The sequence below is a fragment of the Gavialis gangeticus genome, unplaced genomic scaffold (genome assembly GCF_001723915.1).
Source record: "Gavialis gangeticus isolate Ggan-Ray unplaced genomic scaffold, GavGan_comp1, whole genome shotgun sequence".
Lineage (NCBI taxonomy): Eukaryota > Metazoa > Chordata > Crocodylia > Gavialidae > Gavialis > Gavialis gangeticus.
In genome coordinates this window covers 101,190,062-101,208,398 of record NW_017729032.1, presented here as the reverse complement: position 1 = coordinate 101,208,398, position 18,337 = coordinate 101,190,062, and the positions used below count along the sequence as shown (strand labels likewise).

General features: G+C 39.7%; 1 protein-coding gene across 8 annotated transcripts in view; it reads right to left on the bottom strand.

Annotated features, from left to right (window-relative positions):
• Positions 1-13,148: 13,148 nt before the first annotated feature.
• Positions 13,149-18,337, bottom strand: part of NDFIP2 (Nedd4 family interacting protein 2) — a 115,031-nt gene continuing 109,842 nt past the window's right edge. For 6 of the 8 annotated variants that reach the window (XR_002098924.1, XM_019524562.1, XM_019524560.1 and 3 more), the window contains 2 exons: positions 16,950-17,055; positions 13,154-16,128 (listed from right to left, as the gene is read on the bottom strand). Coding sequence is in view for 6 of the 8 variants with exons in the window: in XM_019524562.1 (XP_019380107.1) it covers positions 16,952-17,055 (104 nt within the window). In the remaining 2 variants the exon portion in view is untranslated. Of the gene's footprint in view, positions 16,129-16,949; positions 17,056-18,337 lie in introns of all 8 variants that reach the window. The other 2 variants (XR_002098925.1, XM_019524561.1) reach the window with 1 other exon arrangement.

The following is an 18,337-nucleotide window of genomic DNA, read 5'->3' as shown; positions in this document are numbered from 1 at the left end:
AACACTTAAACCAGTTTATGTGTAATTTGTGTCCCTAACCTTAACGTCCCCTACCAAAGACGGTTAGGGCCCCCTTGTAAGGGGACAGGCAATGTGGTTCAGATCTGCTCAAGAAGAGGGAATTGAAATTGGGTCCCCCAAATTCTAGGATAATTCCCTAACCACTGGGCTGTTGAGAAAAAGGGAACCATCTCCTCCTCCTTACCGGTTTTATAAATCTAAGCCTGAAAATTTTCATCTGAAATTATTCAGTGAATTCAAGTCAAGTGAAACCATATTTCTCTTCAATAAACTTTTTCCCAAATAACCCACCCAGCTTTTAAGTTAATTGGATTACAGCATGTGCTTTCTTTATTATTCCATGGAGCTAGGCAGAGGGAGGTTATAGACCCAAAAGTGAAGTCCAGCTTGTAAGCAGTAAAAGGGGAGATCCAGAATTGTGGGCTGGCAAGCTAAAATTCTTAGACACGAGTGTAACACTGAGGGCCAAGAACTCTGGGAGATGACCTACAAGTACCAGCTACAACCTCCCATATCCACTGGTACAAAGGAAGGGTAGGAGATCCTGATTTGCTCTACCTGAGCATCTTTGAAGCAGTATCATAAAGAACAAAGGCAGTGGGAGATTACAGGTTTGTTGGGCTTTCCTTTGCTTTAAAATAACATCTTCAGTAATAATTACTGTGTTAAAGTCATCACAAAATTTTACATCTATCTATGAGCTGTAACTGTGTGTATAGGAGGAAGGATAGTTCTGAAGGATAAAGCTGCAATATTAAAATCAAGTTGATGCAGAATTATGAATTCCTGCTACAGAAAGGACATAGGTGCCCCTTATCATGGTAGTTTGGCTCTGAATTTTGAAGTCTACAAAGTTTGCCATCTGTTCTCACTAGTGGAAGATTCTTTCTTTATCTTTTCCATTCGTTATAAGCTGTTTTTAAACCTCATAAGCTCAAAATGTAGACAGCATGCAGTTAATGTCTTTAGCCATCCAGTGCCAACAACATATGGAAGAAGGCCCTGCATAGCCAACTACATAAATCCAGCTCTGTCACCTCTGTTTATTCACTGAACCTCCACTTTATTACTATATATTCTAATATAGACTCTTACCAAGACATCTGACAGAGCTGCTCCATAAAACCTTAGGAGTCCAAATATGTGCACAGAAGAGGACAGAATAGAGATCAAAAATATCTTCCTTCTACCCCTGCCCCCTATAACAAGTCTTCTATATATACTGTATCTGCATTATATTACTATGTATGTCCAGTTTGACAGTTTACAGCTTACAAAGTCACTGGGCTTTTTTTTGAGTTGTGTCAGCAGTAAGTGTTCATGACAGGGAAGGAGAAGTATTTGCTAGAACTAGAAACACTGTGGATAGGTATTGTGCAAACTGCTTCATAACTGTCATTTGGCCTCATTCTTGACTTGCACATCCTCTGCTGTTCCCAGCCTGTGTCAAATTATACAGTGGTTTTGAGAGGCAAATAAATAAAGTATCAAACTATTTCCAATACACAGGGTAACTAATATTTGAACTCAGGTTTCAAGTTAAAGACAGTTACAAAAAACATGGACCACAAGGAGGCTACAAAAGTGGTGTTTTTAGGGCAAGTTCACAAAAACTTATGCTAATTTTGGCTTTCAGGTGATCATGAAACAAAACACCTTTAGACCCAATAGATTATGGGAACCAACTACCATCAAAATATTTATATTAAGGACATCATTGAGAGTGTATCACTGAAGATATAAAATGGGTATTAACTCTCACTTACATAAGTACAAACTGAGGACAAGCCGAGGTGTGTCTCTCTTTCCCAACCTGTGGTATTAAATTACTAGAATTAACAGAAGTACTTGAGCAATAATTTTCATGGGCGATACCTTTTATTGGATCAACTGCATATTTAGGATAGACTTAGACAAGCTTTGCTCAATAATGCATTGCATTTGAATGATGTTGCTTCGTCATCTTTACCGGAATATCAGAGGATATGTTGGATTTCCCATTAGAAAATCATGCCTTCTAGCATTTTATAGTCTTGTCCTCATTTGAAACAATGCTTTTCAACACAGTTCAGCTATTTTTCCAAGTCATTCTTATGTATTCTTCTAATCATTTAATTACTTTTTACATATTACTTTTTCAACAACTCCCATTTAAAGGATTCATATACCCAACCTGAAGAATATATTATTCAATAAGTAATACTCTGATTAAGTATTTGTATTGACCAGTGGGGACCAAGCTTTGTGGAAGGTGTGCCACAAATTAACCTAGCACCCTCCCTCCTAATCTGCTGCTTTGCTTTGTGCTCCCTATTCTGTGCTCCCTGCCTAGTCTCCTGTGCTTCCTACTCCCTGATCTGTGCTCCCTATCTGGTCTCCTGCTCTGCTTTCTGCCATATCTGCTACTGTCGCCTCCCTGATTTGCTTCATGCCACACACAGAGACTGTACATGGCACTTGTGCCACAGGCCAGCCACCCCTGGTACAGACAAATGATCGTTTTCTACATTTGGTACAAAAAGGACGGATATAGGGTGATAAAAGAAAAACAAAAATATCATTTGCCCTATTAAGGTGTTTTTCTTTTAAGGAACACATTCCAGTCTAAATCCATTACTCTGGTTCTAGGAATCATTACACCCTTCAGAAAAGATTCAGCCAATAAAAGAAAATGCACTCTACACTATGAATGCAGCTTTATCATTATGTCAACAATTGCATCGGCTTCAGCCTGTAACAAGAACTGTTTACTTTAGGCTTAAAAACTCCCACATAGGATGTAGCAGACAGCATCAGGATTAATACAATGTGCTATATATAGAGAGAGAGGGGTTTTTTGGTTAGCGACAGCAAGGTGCAGAAACATTGTATACCTGTTGTCAGCTGTATATTTCCCTGCTCTTGAGTTTACTTTGTGCTATTTCTGACCTAATCATGTTCCAGCCAGAGGGGAAATAGAGGAAGGGGAGGTTACAAAGCAAAAGGCATTCAAAGTTCCATATCAACTTGCATTTGCCAATCCGGAAAAGATTTTTGCAAATAGGTCACTCATTAAAAGTTTATATAGCTGAATTCAGGAAGGCCACCTCCAAGTAGAACAACGGCAAAGAAAAAAGGTTTTATTGAGCCTTCTGGGTGGGCACAACCATCAGGCAGAATCCAAAGCCTACATAAAACATTACCTTTCAGATACTTATCTAGCCACTCAGTAAGCATTCAGTTATTATTTACCCTTATGTAAACAACTCCACAATCATTTTTGTGCCTCTTTAGCAACCCAAAGAAGTAAAACTTGGCTACAATATTAAACAAGTCACCTTCATGCTGTTCCTTACCAAGACAAGAATGTGATAAAGTAACCTGAATAAAAGGAGGCATGACCTTAGTCAAATTAGGCACCAACCCTGCAAAAATGTACACGTCTGCTTAACTCCTCTAGCACACAGTAATCTCTTTGAAATCATCGGACTGCTTGTATGCATGAAGTTAAGAACATAAGCGTTGGCCAGAATTAGGCCTTACAGTTTGTATAACTAGGTTCCTTATCACCTTGGAATTTGTTAACAATGATCAAAACATGGGTTCTTTGGTTTCATCCCCCAAATTAAGGCCCATATATTAACAAAACTCTCTTGACTTTAATGCGGCTGTAGCTATTTTACATTTACCCCAGGGAATACGTTGCTGAGGAAAGAACAAAATAGAAAACATTTAATAGAATCATAGAAAATTAGGGTTGGAGGGACCTCTGAAGGTCATCTAGTCCATTCGGGTCAGTTTGCACTTAAAATTAAATAAGATGAATCTGCATCTCCAGCACCCTGATGTGAGCTTGTACTCAGCCAGTCTGATATACTATGACTATACTGCAAAATAGAAGGGGATGGGGCTTTACTGGGCACCTGCTGTTTTGTAGGAACTCGTTCATGCCCCACAATATGTGAAAGAAAGCACGGTAGCTTACTGTGTTCTTAGTGAAGACTAAGATCCCAGAGTTTAGCTTCCACTTACCACAAAGAAAGAGAAAAAAAAAAATGTTGCACATAGGCAGTCTCTGTGGAACAGGTGATGCATAGAAACATGTGGCCTTTTGCCCTGTGGAAAATTGTTGTATGCCTATACTTTTATTGTTGCTCAATCAAATGTATTTTTTTTTCCAGAGGGTTTTAGGATAGCATAGGATTTAAAACCCTAAACTGACACTCATGGAATACTGGGTGACATCTCTCCAGAACTTATTACATTAATACCATATATTTCTACATACAACATGCACTTTTCTTCCAAAATCAGCCCCCAAAATTGAGGTGCATGCATAAAGTGGGGAAAATGATTTTCTCCCAGGATACAAGCACTTCGATTCTTGCTCTACAGTGCAGCAGCTGTGACGTTACTATTGAGGAAGCTGAGAGAATCAATTGATGTAATATAATAGCTCATTGTTCTTCACTCCAAAGATGTTAACAATTGCTTCTCTTTTTTAAGTCTTGATGTTCTACTAATCAAGTTAACCTCTCTTAGAGAAGCTTTGCTAATCTGCTAGCTGCCTTTGCCTGCCTCCTTTTATTTCACAGCTCTAGAAGCTCTTCAGTTCAGTTCACCACACAAATGTCTCACATGCACACAGATTTTTTTTCTGAACAAATCTATTTGTGTTCATCACTTGAATTTCATTTGGTAATTTTTTGGCTCTCAACAGCTGAGAGAAACGGTTTAGAAATTCGGTTGCCGTATTAACTTGTGTACAGCCTAGCTCCAAATTTAATCACGTGAAATAACAATTGGGTAAAATCCCCCCACCCTACCCCCCCAGAAACTTCCTTGAAACATATATGAAAATTATTTCCATTAGTAATACACATTCTTAATTTCTTAATTCCTGTCTGGACATTGTGTTCCTATTGCATTGGGCTTAGCCATCCCTATAGATCAAACTTCTAACTAGGAGTAATCTATTAAAGGCTGTTGTCCAGATGGCAGGAAGTGGAAAGTGGGGTTCTATAGGGGTCTATGTCCAATATTATGTAATAGTTTTATTGATGACTTGGATGCAGGGACAGGGACTGATCATATTTGCAGATGACAAAACAAGGAGGGGTGGTAAACAGTTTGGAGCATAGGATTAAAATTCAAAGGAATATTGGCATGTTGGAGAACAAGGTTATATGCAACAAAATGAATTCAACAGACAAATGAAAAGTACCATACAATAGGAAGAAAAACCAAATGCATAAATACAGAATAAGTATTTATTCTGACACTTCATTAGGCAGCAATTGCTGAGAAAGACATAATGTTGTCCGAAAACAAGCAAATATAATTCCAAGTTGCATAAGCAGAAACATAATATGCAAGGTATAGGAAGTGATTATGCCACACAATTTAGTGCTAATTAGGCCTCAGATGGAGTATTGTGCCTAATTTTAAGTATTAGAAATTAAAAAGGATACTGAGGCAGATTACGATTCCAGGGGCAGATCTTAGGGGGTTGTTGTGATGTAGTTGCACTGGCCCCCATTTGATTCTGCCACAGGAATAGGGAGGGTGCCTGGCTCCTCATTGGTGCCACAGTGGTGGAAGCCTCCCCAACTACCCACTGTGGGGTGGGAAAGAGGCTGCCCCCCATTTCCTCATCCATTGCTTTTGCTCCTCTGAGATGGCTCTGGGAGAGCTAAGCCTGGGACTGTCTAAGCCCAGGGTGAGGAGCTCAGACCCTCCCTTTGGCAGGCTGCTTCTTCTCCCATCAGCACAAGGGAAGTACAAGGGCACGTGCTTTCTCAGAATACTATATCCACCCATGTATGACTGTAAAGGGTTGAAACACAAGGCATGCAAGGAAAGGGTTAAGAAATAAGGCACATTTAGTGGGGGTGGGAAAAGAGGTTGAGATGAACAGAAGAGCAATTTTCAAATAATCAAGTCTGCATGAGAAGAGGAGGAGAAAAATTGTTCTTTCGCTCCAGAGGGCAGAACATGAGACAAAAGTTTCCAGCTGCTGCAAGGTATCTTTAGGTTTTACCTGAGTAAAGCTTCATACCTAACACAAGGACAATTGAACAAGTTGCCCAGGAAAGTTGTTGAACTCTGGGAGTTTTCAAGAAACTGGATTAGAAATTGTTTGGGATGGTTTAGGAATAGTGCATTCCATGTCTGTGCAGGGATTGGACTAAGTATTAAAGCTGTAAATTCACCCATTATTTTCTCTTCCCTGAAAAACCCATTGAAATTAGATGGGAAAAAGGTTAAAGCTGAGACAATTATCACAAGGCAGGAAATCAAGTGGTCTGCTTGCAAATTTAGATATCATACCACACAATTATTTGTACTGTGGTAGTGTGTAGGAACCCAAGTCATAAATCACAACCCCAATATGCTAGGTGCTGCACAAACAGAACAAAAAGTGAAGTCTCTACACTGACAGTTCACCAAAGTCAAAAGATTTAAAAAATAACAGTGCTTGTTGGGAGTGGGGTGGGGTGGAGGAGAGACTAGGAAGTAGGGTATAATTTGCATTGTTTCTAAAGTAACCGAGGGTTCACATTTTTCATCTGCTCTCAGCAACCATGAAGGATAGAAACAGTTACTCTAAAAAACAGGATGAGATTGCCATGTAATCCCCAGGTCCAGGAACTGGAACATTAAGAAAATCATCACATTCTGCAATCTTTGTGATATAACAGTGAGTTGGCAACAGCGACTTTTCTTTTTTTAGTGTGAACCTTACTATTGCAAAAGTTGAAAAGGCTGAGTATGGTATGCAGCTTTTCTAGTTTAATGCAGCAAGGCAGATTATATTTTGACCAGTAGGTCAGAGCCATGCCTTAAGGCAGTGATATAACTAAACTGTTCGTCTTGTCAAGGCTAACACCTGCTGGCTTAGTACCTTACTGAGAAAAAAGGTGGGACCTACATGACTGACGGTTTGTAGGGGAGTGTGTTCCTTAGCCATTGCCTGCAGCAAAACTAAAATAACAATGATTATTTATTTTGAAAATTCGCCAGGTATACAGACAGTGGAAAATTTTTAGGAACAACCCATTTTTGCACTGTTGAAATATCCAGACTGCACAATATGGTAAAGTTACATCTGCACAAGCTGCAGAAGAAACAAGAGCCACATATGGAACAGATTCAAGCACTGTGTGATCTACTGATTTCAGGCATTGCACCATATCTGAATTGCCCCCTTGAAATTATGAGCATCCTTCCTGTGTATGCCAGAGTTCTAAACTACAGAACCGCATTCGCATAACTTTCTCCATGTAAGATACACCAATGTTCTGGTAATGAGTAGTAACAAAAACATGAATAGATGTTCAAAGTCAAGGTTGCTCAGTCCCTGGCTCACAGGCTGGATCTGGCCTGCAGAGCCATGTGATCCAACCTGTTGGGCTCCACACAGGTGTCAAAATTAGGCAGCAGGGAAGCAGTGGCAAGATTAATTGCCACCAAATATCTGGACGTAAAGAGAGCCCTGCAGGCTGGATGGCGCGGCCCTATGTCCTAGATTAGGCTCATGAGGCCAGGTCGAGGCAGAATGCGGCCTCATCAAGGCGTGCAGGGCCCAACCCAATGCACTGATTCCACGAGTGTGGCCCTACCAGATACACAGCAAAGTGGGCTATGCTGCGGCTCCTTTGATCTTGCAGGTTCCCCTGCTGCGCCGATTGGTGGAGTGCCCCAGCTTGTGGCTCATTCCTGACCAGCAGAAAAACAAAAACCATGGTTTTAAACTTGGTGCTGTTTTTGCCTCCCCGCTGCTGATTGGCCAAGGGGCCCTGGCAGCCCTGTTGCTTGCTGCTGACTGGTGGGGGGAGACAAAAACAGCGCCAAATTTAAAACTGTGGTTTTTGCTTCCCTACCAATCAGAAGTAAGCCACAATCATGGCCCCTCCAACAATCGGTGGCTGGAGGAGCCTGGGGGATGAACCTGCAACATTTAAAGGAGCCGCAGTGCAGCCCACCTCCACTGTGAATCCAGTAGGGTCCTACCCACGAGGGATCCAGCCCCATACCACTCACCCAGACTGCAACGTTGACTGCGTGACTGTTCTAAGAATATTCTGACTCCCAACATACTAAGAGCAAAAAACAGCAGCACTTTAGAATGAAATGCGTTAACTAGTTTGTGACAAGAATTATTTATGATACAAATTTCATATTGCATGTAATCAGAGCCAGACCACACTAAAAAAAAAGAAAAGAAACAATTTATATACCACAGCAGCAGACTTCACTGCTCATCAGAAATAAAAGTATTTGGGAGTATCAGTGGGAGTCACAAAGTAATTTTGAAAACCACTACACACAAACAAAATTATCAGGTATGGCCAAATTCAGCAGAGGTGCAGAAACCCTGCTTTCATTAGTGTTACACCAGAGATTAATCTGACAAATGGAAAATAATTATCCTCATCCCCTTCTATTCATTTAGACTGCGAAATAAATCTGCACTTTGAGCTTTTTAAGGAAATTGCAGGAGACATTTTCAAATGCAGGAGTAAGTTAATGACTTAAAGCAAGTTGAAGGAAAATACTGAGAAAGACAAACTAGCTGAAGACCAATCCCATAGAGGCTCTTATCAGTAGTTCTAAACAGTCAGCAGTGCCTTCTTCCAATAACTCCCCCCAAAAGGCCTGTCAGCTTAACTTTGAAACACCCAGTAATTCTTCATAGAAAAAAATAAAAACAATCACACTTCAGAATCTATACTGTGCAGCTGCCAAGAACATAGCAGCAGCTGCTGACTGATACTATAGCAGAGAGGATGAAGGGGAACACTTTTATCCAAGCCAGCTACAAGGAGATGCCAAATAACTACTGTAGTTGAATACATACATATGCCAATTTAAAAATAACAGATACAAAGCAAACAGAACAAATTATGCCAGCAGCAGTCTCATATGTGTATTTATGAGATTATGTCTGGACATTTGTGAGTCACAGAACAATACTGATGTATAAAATCAAGATGGACATCTGTCTGTGCAGTCATGCAGAATGGAGGAATTCATGAGCAACTGTTAAGATTTGGTTAAGGGTCTTCACCTTAGGTGCACACAGGAAAAAAAGACAGATGGGTAAAAATTAAAGCAAGTTTAAAATGCATTGTTTAATTGAGGGTCCTTTATCATTTTATATAAAATGATGGAAATAAACCATGGCTGCACAACACTTGTGCATACATAAGGAAGAGTTTTTCTTTACTTCCCGAAGTTGTTCCATAGTCAAATCTCAGTCCTTTTTTGAAAAAGATCACATTGGGAGGAGCCATGAAAAAATCCTAATGGGTGCACCTATACATGCAATTCACATGGCTGAATAAAGTTGCTAGCAGGGGCACAAGGGTGCTAAAGTGTGGGGCTAGCCAGCCGGCAGCCAACACACTGTAGCATACTTATGTCCCAGTCAGCCCTGGTCACCATCTACACATGCACCGTGACAGAGTAAATAACTCCATTGTAGGATAGTACTTATGTTGCATAATACTATCCTATAGTGGAGTTGGTTTAGTCTGGGCAAATAGTGCTGCAAGTGTAGACAGTGAAGCTTTACTGGAGCTAATCAGCCAACTCCACAGTAAAGCACTCATGTAAATGCCCCCGCTATCAATGAATTTACAAGTCTAAAAAAATATAGCAGAATGAAAAATGACAGTATGCAAAAATAATGTGGAGGTGGGTCAGAGTTTATTTTCATAGATTTCATAGACATTAGGGACTGGAAGGGATCTCGTGAGATTATTGAGTCCAGCCCCCCTGCCAGAGGCAGGAAGTTTATAGGAATCAGATGATCCCAGCAAGATAAACATCCAAATGCCTTTTTAATGAGTCCACAGTAGGCGCTTGCACCACCTCTGGGGGTGGGGAGGAGTCTTTTCCAGACCTTGGGCACTCAGACTGTGAAGAAGTTTTTCTTACATTGAGTCTCAATTGGCCTCCTAGAACTTTGTGTCCGTTAGATCTAGTTATCCCTTGGGGAGCCCTAGTGAACAACTGTTCTCCCAGATTCTGATGTACCCCCCCCATTATATAGACAGCCACCAGTCCCCCCCGAACCTCTCTTCTCCCATGCTGAAGAGTCCCATGTCCCTCAGCCTCTCCTCATAAGGCTTTCTCTCTTGGCCTTTGATCATACAGGTAGCTCTCCTCTGGACTCTCTCGAGTTGTGCCTCAAGTGATTTGAGAGTAAACTTTAGGCTGCCCATGCAGCTAAATTCAGGAACCAAAGGGAAATTCTCATATTTAGATATTCTGAAGATAATATTGACCCCCATTGTTTTGGTATCACTTACACTTGCATACCAGAGGATTGGAAGAAGGCCAATGTGGTCCCCATTTACAAGAAGGGGAGAAAGGAGGACCCCAGCAATTATAGGCCAGTCAGGCTTACCTCGGTCCTTGGAAAGACCTTTGAGAAAATTATCAAGGAGCACATCTGCAAGAGTGCAGCAGGGGAGGTAATGTGCAACCAACATGGGTTCATTGAGGGCAGGTCCTGCCTAACTTGGTTTCTTTTTATGATCATGTCACAAAATCCCTGGACGAGGGTGTCAGGGTGGATGTCATCTTCCTGGACTTTAAGAAGGCCTTTGACATGGTTTCCCACCACATTCTCTGAAAAGAAAAAAAAAAAAACTCGGTGACTGGGGCATTGATGCCTACAGTCAGATAGGTGGCAAATTGGCTAGATGGTCGCACCCAGAGAGCGGTGGTGGACAAGTAATTTTTGACCTGGAGGAATGAGGGCAGTGGAGCCCCCAGGGCTTGGTCCTGGGGCCTGTACTCTTCAACATCTTTATCAGCAATCTGGATGTGGGTGTGGAATGCATGCTGTCCAAATTTGCTGACGACACTAAGTTGTGGGGCAAGGTGGGCATGCTGCAAGGGAGGGACAGAATCCAGCTAGATCTAGACAGGTTGCAGAGGTGGGTGGGTGAGAATAGGATGGAGTTCAATGCAGACAAGTGCAAGGTGCTGCATCTAGGGAGAAGGAACCAGCAACACACCTATAGGCTGGGGGACACCCTTCTTGTCAAGACAGTGGCAGAAAGGGATCTTGCAGTCTCTGACTCCAGGACGAACATGAACTGCCAATGCGAGGACAGGGTCAGTAAGGCTAACTGTCCCTTGTCGTGCATCTACATATGCATCACAAGCAGGTCCAGGGAGGTGATCCTTCCCCTCTGTGTAGCATTAGTCAGGCCTCAGTTGGAGTACCGTGTCCAGTTCTGGGCGCTCCACTTCAAGAGGGATGTGGCTAGCATTGAGAAGGTCCAGAGGAGGGCCACTCACATGGTCAAGGGGCAGCAGGGCAGGTTCTACGAAGAGCGGCTAAAGGGCCTGAACCTATTTAGTCTTCACTAGAGAAGGCTGAGAGGGGATCTGGTAGCCATTTACAAATTCACCAGCAGGCACCAGCGGAAATTGGGGGAGGCTCTGTTCCCCCAGGCACCACCAGGGGTTACTAGGAATAATGGCCACAAATTGTTAGACAGAAGGTTCAGGCTGGATATCAGGAGACATTACTTTATAGTTAGGGCTGCCAGGCTCTGAAATGGGTTCCCAAGTGAGGTGGTTTTCAAGAGAAGGCTGAATAGATATTTGGCTGGGGTGATATGATCCCTGCACCTGTTCCTGCCCGGGGCAGGGAGTCGGACCTGATGATCCGTTTAGGTCCCTTCCGACCCCAAGTACTATGATATACAGCAATTTTAGGAGGTGAAAGACAACAGACTGGAAGTAAGGAAGGAGAGAGCAGGAGAAAATATGAAGTGTCTGGTTGTAAACTTTATGTTAAAAACTGGCAGGTGTTGTGTTTAAGTAACTGTTGAACAAGGATTTGGTTCCTTGACAAACCAGAACTTGAAGTCACATTAGGAGAGAACAATTTCTAAATAAGGTGAGGAATGGGGTTGAGCTTCAGTTCGCTATATCTCACATTAGAAGTCAATGCCTCTTCCCTATACTTTTAGCCCTCACACAAGGGAAGGGTGGCAGTGGGTCCACTCAAGAGTGTTGGGATTAGGCTTAAAAGTTTTGACAGGTAGTGGACTGATGTCATTCATCCCCCAGGTGGTGCAGACAGGTGAGAGCAGAGGGCAGCCCATGCTCAGGTGCTATAGATTATGAAAGGAAGGATGATGAGTTACTGCCAGATTGTTTCCCAGATGTGTTAACTTAACACAGATGCACCCTAGTTATATCACATCCCTGGTGTCTTGTCTTTCTTCCTGTGGTACCCCGGATAAAGGAAACAAGCAAGAGGAAAGCTTACATAAATTGGATTTGGGCAATTACTCAAATTTAATAGATTTTTTTTCAACTTCAAAGCTCTGTTGGCAATTCATAGAAAAAAATCTGTTTACAGTCAATCTCATACTGATACTAGGGTTTGTTTTCTAACTACCACACAAAGCAAAGCTGACCAGGTGTTTCTAAACCACCGAAGCAGCTGCTCCTAACCAAACTCACAGGAAATAGCAAGGAAAATATGCAGCATTTGACACATCTGGAATAGATTGCAGAGTCTTTGAAATAATGTGCCAATTCCCTTCCTCCCACTGATGAGATTTCAGGCTACCAAAGTGCTGCATCCACTAAAGAGGGACAGATAAGATGTATGTCTTCACCATACACATTCTTCATGTCAGCATGAAGAATAATGCTTCGAAGTTAGCCTGGAAATAATGCATGTAGGAAAAACGGTACTGTAAAATGTACTAGAGTAAACAGAGAGAAATCAAGCAGAAGATTGATATTTAACATGGGAAAATTGGTATTTACTGTACTAGCTGAACTTGGTAAATTTAAAAAGGAAAATCAGTATTACATACGTTTCATATTTATGCTAAAAAGTTAAAATGTAAAACACACTAAAAGTTTTGAGTAATAAAACATGGGATGAAAAAAGGAGGAAGAATAGGGGGAGCAGGTTAGCAATATCATTTGCATGTAATTTCATGTTAGTTGATTGCAGCAGAATACTGCAGCATGAAATTCTCTAATGTAAGGTGCAAAAACTAAAAAAGCAGCAAGGGTCTTACACATTGCTCTTCTCTGGCAGAAGGACAATAAATGAAAAAAGTATAAAAAACACAGATGAAATTCAGAGGGAAATGCAAAACAACTATTAAACATAATCATTTTATTTCTTTTCTTTTCTCCACAAAAGGCCGGGAAAGGGAGGTTTCCCAGAAGTAATAGTTTATAATTGTTTACCTTTTTTAGTAACTATGCAAATTAATAACAATAAACTATGTGACCTGTTTACATATGCATTTTTAAAACATTCAGCGTAAATACAAATTGAATAAAGCATTACTAGTTTAAAGACAACAAAAATCTCATTTTTTTAATGTTAGTATTAAAAAAAGTTCAAATTAAAAAAAAGAAAAGGAGGATTCCGCCCTCCCACAAAGAAGCAAAACATGTTGATTACTGGTTGTCACTGAGATTCCAGTTGTAGTAAAGGATTAAGAGGTCTATTCTCCTATCCTGGCAGGGCATAGATCTTACATCTATTGCAGGGAATTATGTTTGTTTATGAACAGGAGAATGCACCCGTAAAGAGATGATACCTTTAAAAATATAATACAATTACTGTTAAGTGAATACTAGTAAGAGTGCATTGGTTATTTTTTTTGCTATTAGTTTAAAATAAAAGACTGAAGGGGAAAAAACACCCCCCCCCCACACACACACACACGTATTACAGTTTTAACTCAAGTCAGAGCTAATTTTTTTGAAAGACTGAAGTCGTTTTTTCTAAATTAAGCATGGTGAGACACTTGTAAGCACCATTCTGAGAAACTCATCAAATAAAGTGGATTTCAGGGTAATAGCAAACATAACATTTGGTAAATACAAAGGTTAATGTAATTAACCTGAGACCTGATCTGCAAAGCTGTTGCTGTAGCAGAGACCTATTTGCATAAAAAGGCCTAAGACCCAATGTTAGCAATCCTTGCTGACTGGAAGTAGATCTGTCTCTTTCAATGGAGCTATCTACAGAAGAAAGATTCATTTGCATGACCAAGGGTTTTCAGGATTGGGTCCAAATTAGTTAATCAAATCATGCGGAGAATAACCTGCTGTTCAAATGGACACTCAATACCTTCTACCCTCAAAGAATTATACCAAAAATAAAACTATAACTTTAATGTCCAAATTAACAAAACATATATTGTTCATATTATGAGTAAACATAATTTATAGTGAATGAGAAATACTATGGTTACAAATATATTTTGACATCACTCCTAAGAAACGATCTAAACAGTAATTTATGCATAGATATTTACATGGGGGCTCAAAGTGGTATTTCATTTTTAAACAAACTACTAAGTTGGTCTGAGTTTGATAAAATGCTGATCATTAAACACTTATAATAATGAGGATTTGCAAATTTTTGTAAACTTTTAACAAGTGTTCTATGTTGCACAATCATTAGATTAATCTAAATTACATAAACACTAACTAAATGTTTGAACTGGTTAATCTGAATCAGTATATTTCAAATTTTACTGAACTAAACTTCAGATCAGCTAGTCAGTGGTACACACATGCTGTAAGACAAGATACCACTTGAGTCTTTAAGATACAACAAGCACAGATTAACCAAATTTGATTGTATTTAATCTCTACTAACAGGCTGTATGTAGGGTATGATTTTACTTCAGTCCTATCTTTTTACTTAGCACATAAGCAAATGTGCAAAAACAAAAAGGCAATTTTTTATATATTTACTTGAATGAACAAAACTGGGACTTAAGCATAAACCACCCTGTCATTCTGTTTGAAGCTGCATCTTTTCTTCACTAATTTGTCTTCTGTTTTTAGTAGTCTTCTATCATATTAAATTGGAGAGTTACAGATCATCTGGAAATTTCACACTGGTATAAGAAGGGAATGTCTGGTCGATGCAGTCTAGAGATAAAGAAAGAATCGTACTTCAGTTCATCAGATTGATTAACTGTAAGCAACACTGATAATTGAGGTGAGTGTTAAAGCAGAAAACCATTTTTTTTTTAAAAAAAAAAAAAGCAAAATCAATTTTATCCCAATCAGGACGACAGGAGAAACTGGCAGTAGAAAAAGATCCATCCAAAATATTTTTAAGGCTTCTGTTTTTGGAATATTTATTCATATTACAGTATTTAGAATTGCTCACATCTATTTGCTTATTTAGAAATCATTTTACTGGACAGAAAATATCTTCTCTACATCAGTTCACTTATGCTTGCTGACATTTGCTTTGTAGTTATTACTTCAATTAAATATTTAATACCTTTGAACAAATATTGGGTAAGTCTGTCCAGCTCCTGAAGATCTTTTTGAGTCTGAGTAGCTCCTACTGTGTAATGGTTAGAGGTGCTTTAAGCTAACGGACCAGTCAATAGAAAGATTCTCACTGTCTACAGTGGGTGTTACATAAAGGTCCTAATATTCCATCCTATACCAGAATTTCAAGCCCGAGAAGATGAAAAAACAATAGCGTATACTACTACACTGTCCTCCTCACATCCACCTTTTGAAGAAAATTCACCCAGATACTATTAGACTTTTAATCACCCTGCATTTGAAAAGCTCTATTCCTACATTAATTTTTGTTCTATATGATCTAAATTTATTAAATACATATCAGATGTTTTCATGCAGGTGTTTACTATACATTTTTCCTTAACTCTAAAGAGGCCACTTTATTGCTCAGAAAATAAAATATATATTATTGCTACAAAATGAAGGAAACACTGCACTGTAGATGTTGCTAACTTAGGCTGTTTCTTAAAAGGCAATATATTTCTCAATTATCATTTAAGAGTTTACCTTACTGCATAGTTCTGACAAAATGGCACATGATAAAAGCATATTACATTACAATTTTATTCACTTAACAGATTAATTCCATGATCAAGAACTGAAAAGCACAGCAGAAGTAATGATTTTCCATATTTATCATTAGGTGTTCATTAAAGTGGATTTTGCTGCCTTAAATAAAAAGAGACATCCTTTCTACGCAAATACTGTCTCAGGATTTTTGTTTTGTTTTTTTTCAGACTTCCAATAGTGAGTTGCTGGTTACTTCGTACTGATCCTGTAGCCAATCTTGAAAAAAAGAAGTTAAAAGAAAATCTGCTTATTATAGTAAATACAGCTTTTAAATGAAATAAAACTGAGAACCAATACTAAACATTTAAAGTTACACACAACATAATGAAAATGCATGGTAATTATTTACGGACTCAATTAGAATCATGGTGTTAAAAATCAAACAAATCTCCCAATGTTAAATTATGCAGCAAAGGCCAACAATCCACATAATGGATAAGTAGTACTTGAGACAAAAAGCCAAACTGATAAGCCAACTAAAACAAAAACAAAGTACATTGTTACATAAATAATAAAAATCATGGTTTGTGATTAGCTTAAAACATTCGTATAAAACAGGCAATACACGGATAGTCTGGCCTCAAGAGTGAATGTCAATCACATTTAACATTCAGATAGATCAGTGCTTCCTGACTGGCTGAGAACAGGCTGACTGATGAGCCAATCAGTTCTCGTGTGCTAATGTCCATATACTGATTAGCTGCAGCTACTACTCTTTATACAAAGTGAACTTGATTTCTAAGCTTATATTTGCTCAGAACGTTAGTTTCAAAAGAAACAGTTTTAATTTTAAAAAATTCTTAACTTCAGAAGAGGAAAACTCTGGATGCTCCTGAAGTATACTTCAGAATGGAGACAGAATTCATTGTTACTGCATTTAACATGCATACAACAAAGACTTATTGTTTTGGTGACCACAACTTAATGTTCCTTGAAGGAAATATTAGCCTGTTAATATCTGTTGACCAAGAAAAAAAAAACAGAATCTACCTCCTGGAACAATTAACATTTATCTCAATAAAATAACAATTGCTTACCTCTAGTACAAGAAGAAAAATCTTGTCCTATGAGCAGCTGCCATACTTTCAGACATGTTTCTGACTTTAAGGTAATTGACAAACCCTCGAAAGAACAGGAGAAGGCCTGAAAGCATTAAAAATGCATATAAATAAATGTAAAAAAAATCTAGTTGTATAATAGTTTTTTTTACTGTCCCATTAAAAGAATGCAAAAAATTGAGAGAATGTGCGCATGCACACACAATTTGACCTTCAAAAATCCAATCTATGAACATAACCTAACCTCATTATGTTTACCTACACCCAAATGTACAGATACATGAGTTCCAACAGCACAAAAGATTTTACAATTAATTTAGAGTCGGGTTTAAGACTATCATTTGTACTAAACTTAAACAATTTTTAAAAGCAGACAAAGAATCTTTGAAATACAGTTTTAAAATACTCTGTTTAAAAAAAGGGGGAAGCAAATACAGGCCTCAACAGCAGGATGAGTTGTTGCTGTATTAAAAGACAACCTAAATTCTGAAATACAGTCAGAAATATATACATGTAGATGAGTATAAAATATGTTGCCAGTGAGTCAGGGAAAAACCCAACATGCCAGGTAATAATAAACGTAAGTAAACGGTGCCTCAGTATTTGGACAGATATATTTTTATAGTAATAGACTAAAGACAGACAATGTTGCACGATCACTCTGGAGCATGAGTTACAAGTACATACTTTATTTGGTCACACCACAGATCACCTGGAAACTAACCACACACAGCTTTCAGCTACAGTAGTTTAGGGAGTCACCATAAAAATACACAGAGTTTCATAGTTTCTAGGGTCGGAAGGGACCCGAGTAGATCATCTAGTCCGACCTCCTGCCATGGCAGGAAAGAGTACTGGGGTCAAACGACCCCAGCAAGGTGTACATCTAACCTCCTCTTAAAAACCCCCAGGGTAGGAGCCCGCACCACTTCTCTTGGAAGTTGGTTCCAGATCCTAGCCGCCCTGACAGTGAAGTAGCGCCTCCTGATACTTAGCCTAAACCTACCTTCTGCCAGCTTGTGACCGTTATTCCTGGTCACTCCTGGCAGTGCTCGGGGGAACAGGGACTCCCCCAGTGCCTGCTGATCCCCCCCTGACAAGTTTATAACAGGCCACTAGATCCCCCCTCAGCCTTCTCTTTTGGAGGCTGAACAGGTTCAGGTCCATTAGCCTCTCCTCGTAGGGCCTGCCCTGATCATTTGAGTGACCCTCCTCTGGACCCTCTCCATGCTGTCCACATCCCTCTTGAAGTGCGGTGCCCAGAACTGGATGCAGTACTCCAACTGCGGCCTGACCAGTGCTGCATAGAGGGGGAGGATCACCTCTTTGGACCTGTTCGAGATGCATCTGTGGATGCATGACAAGGT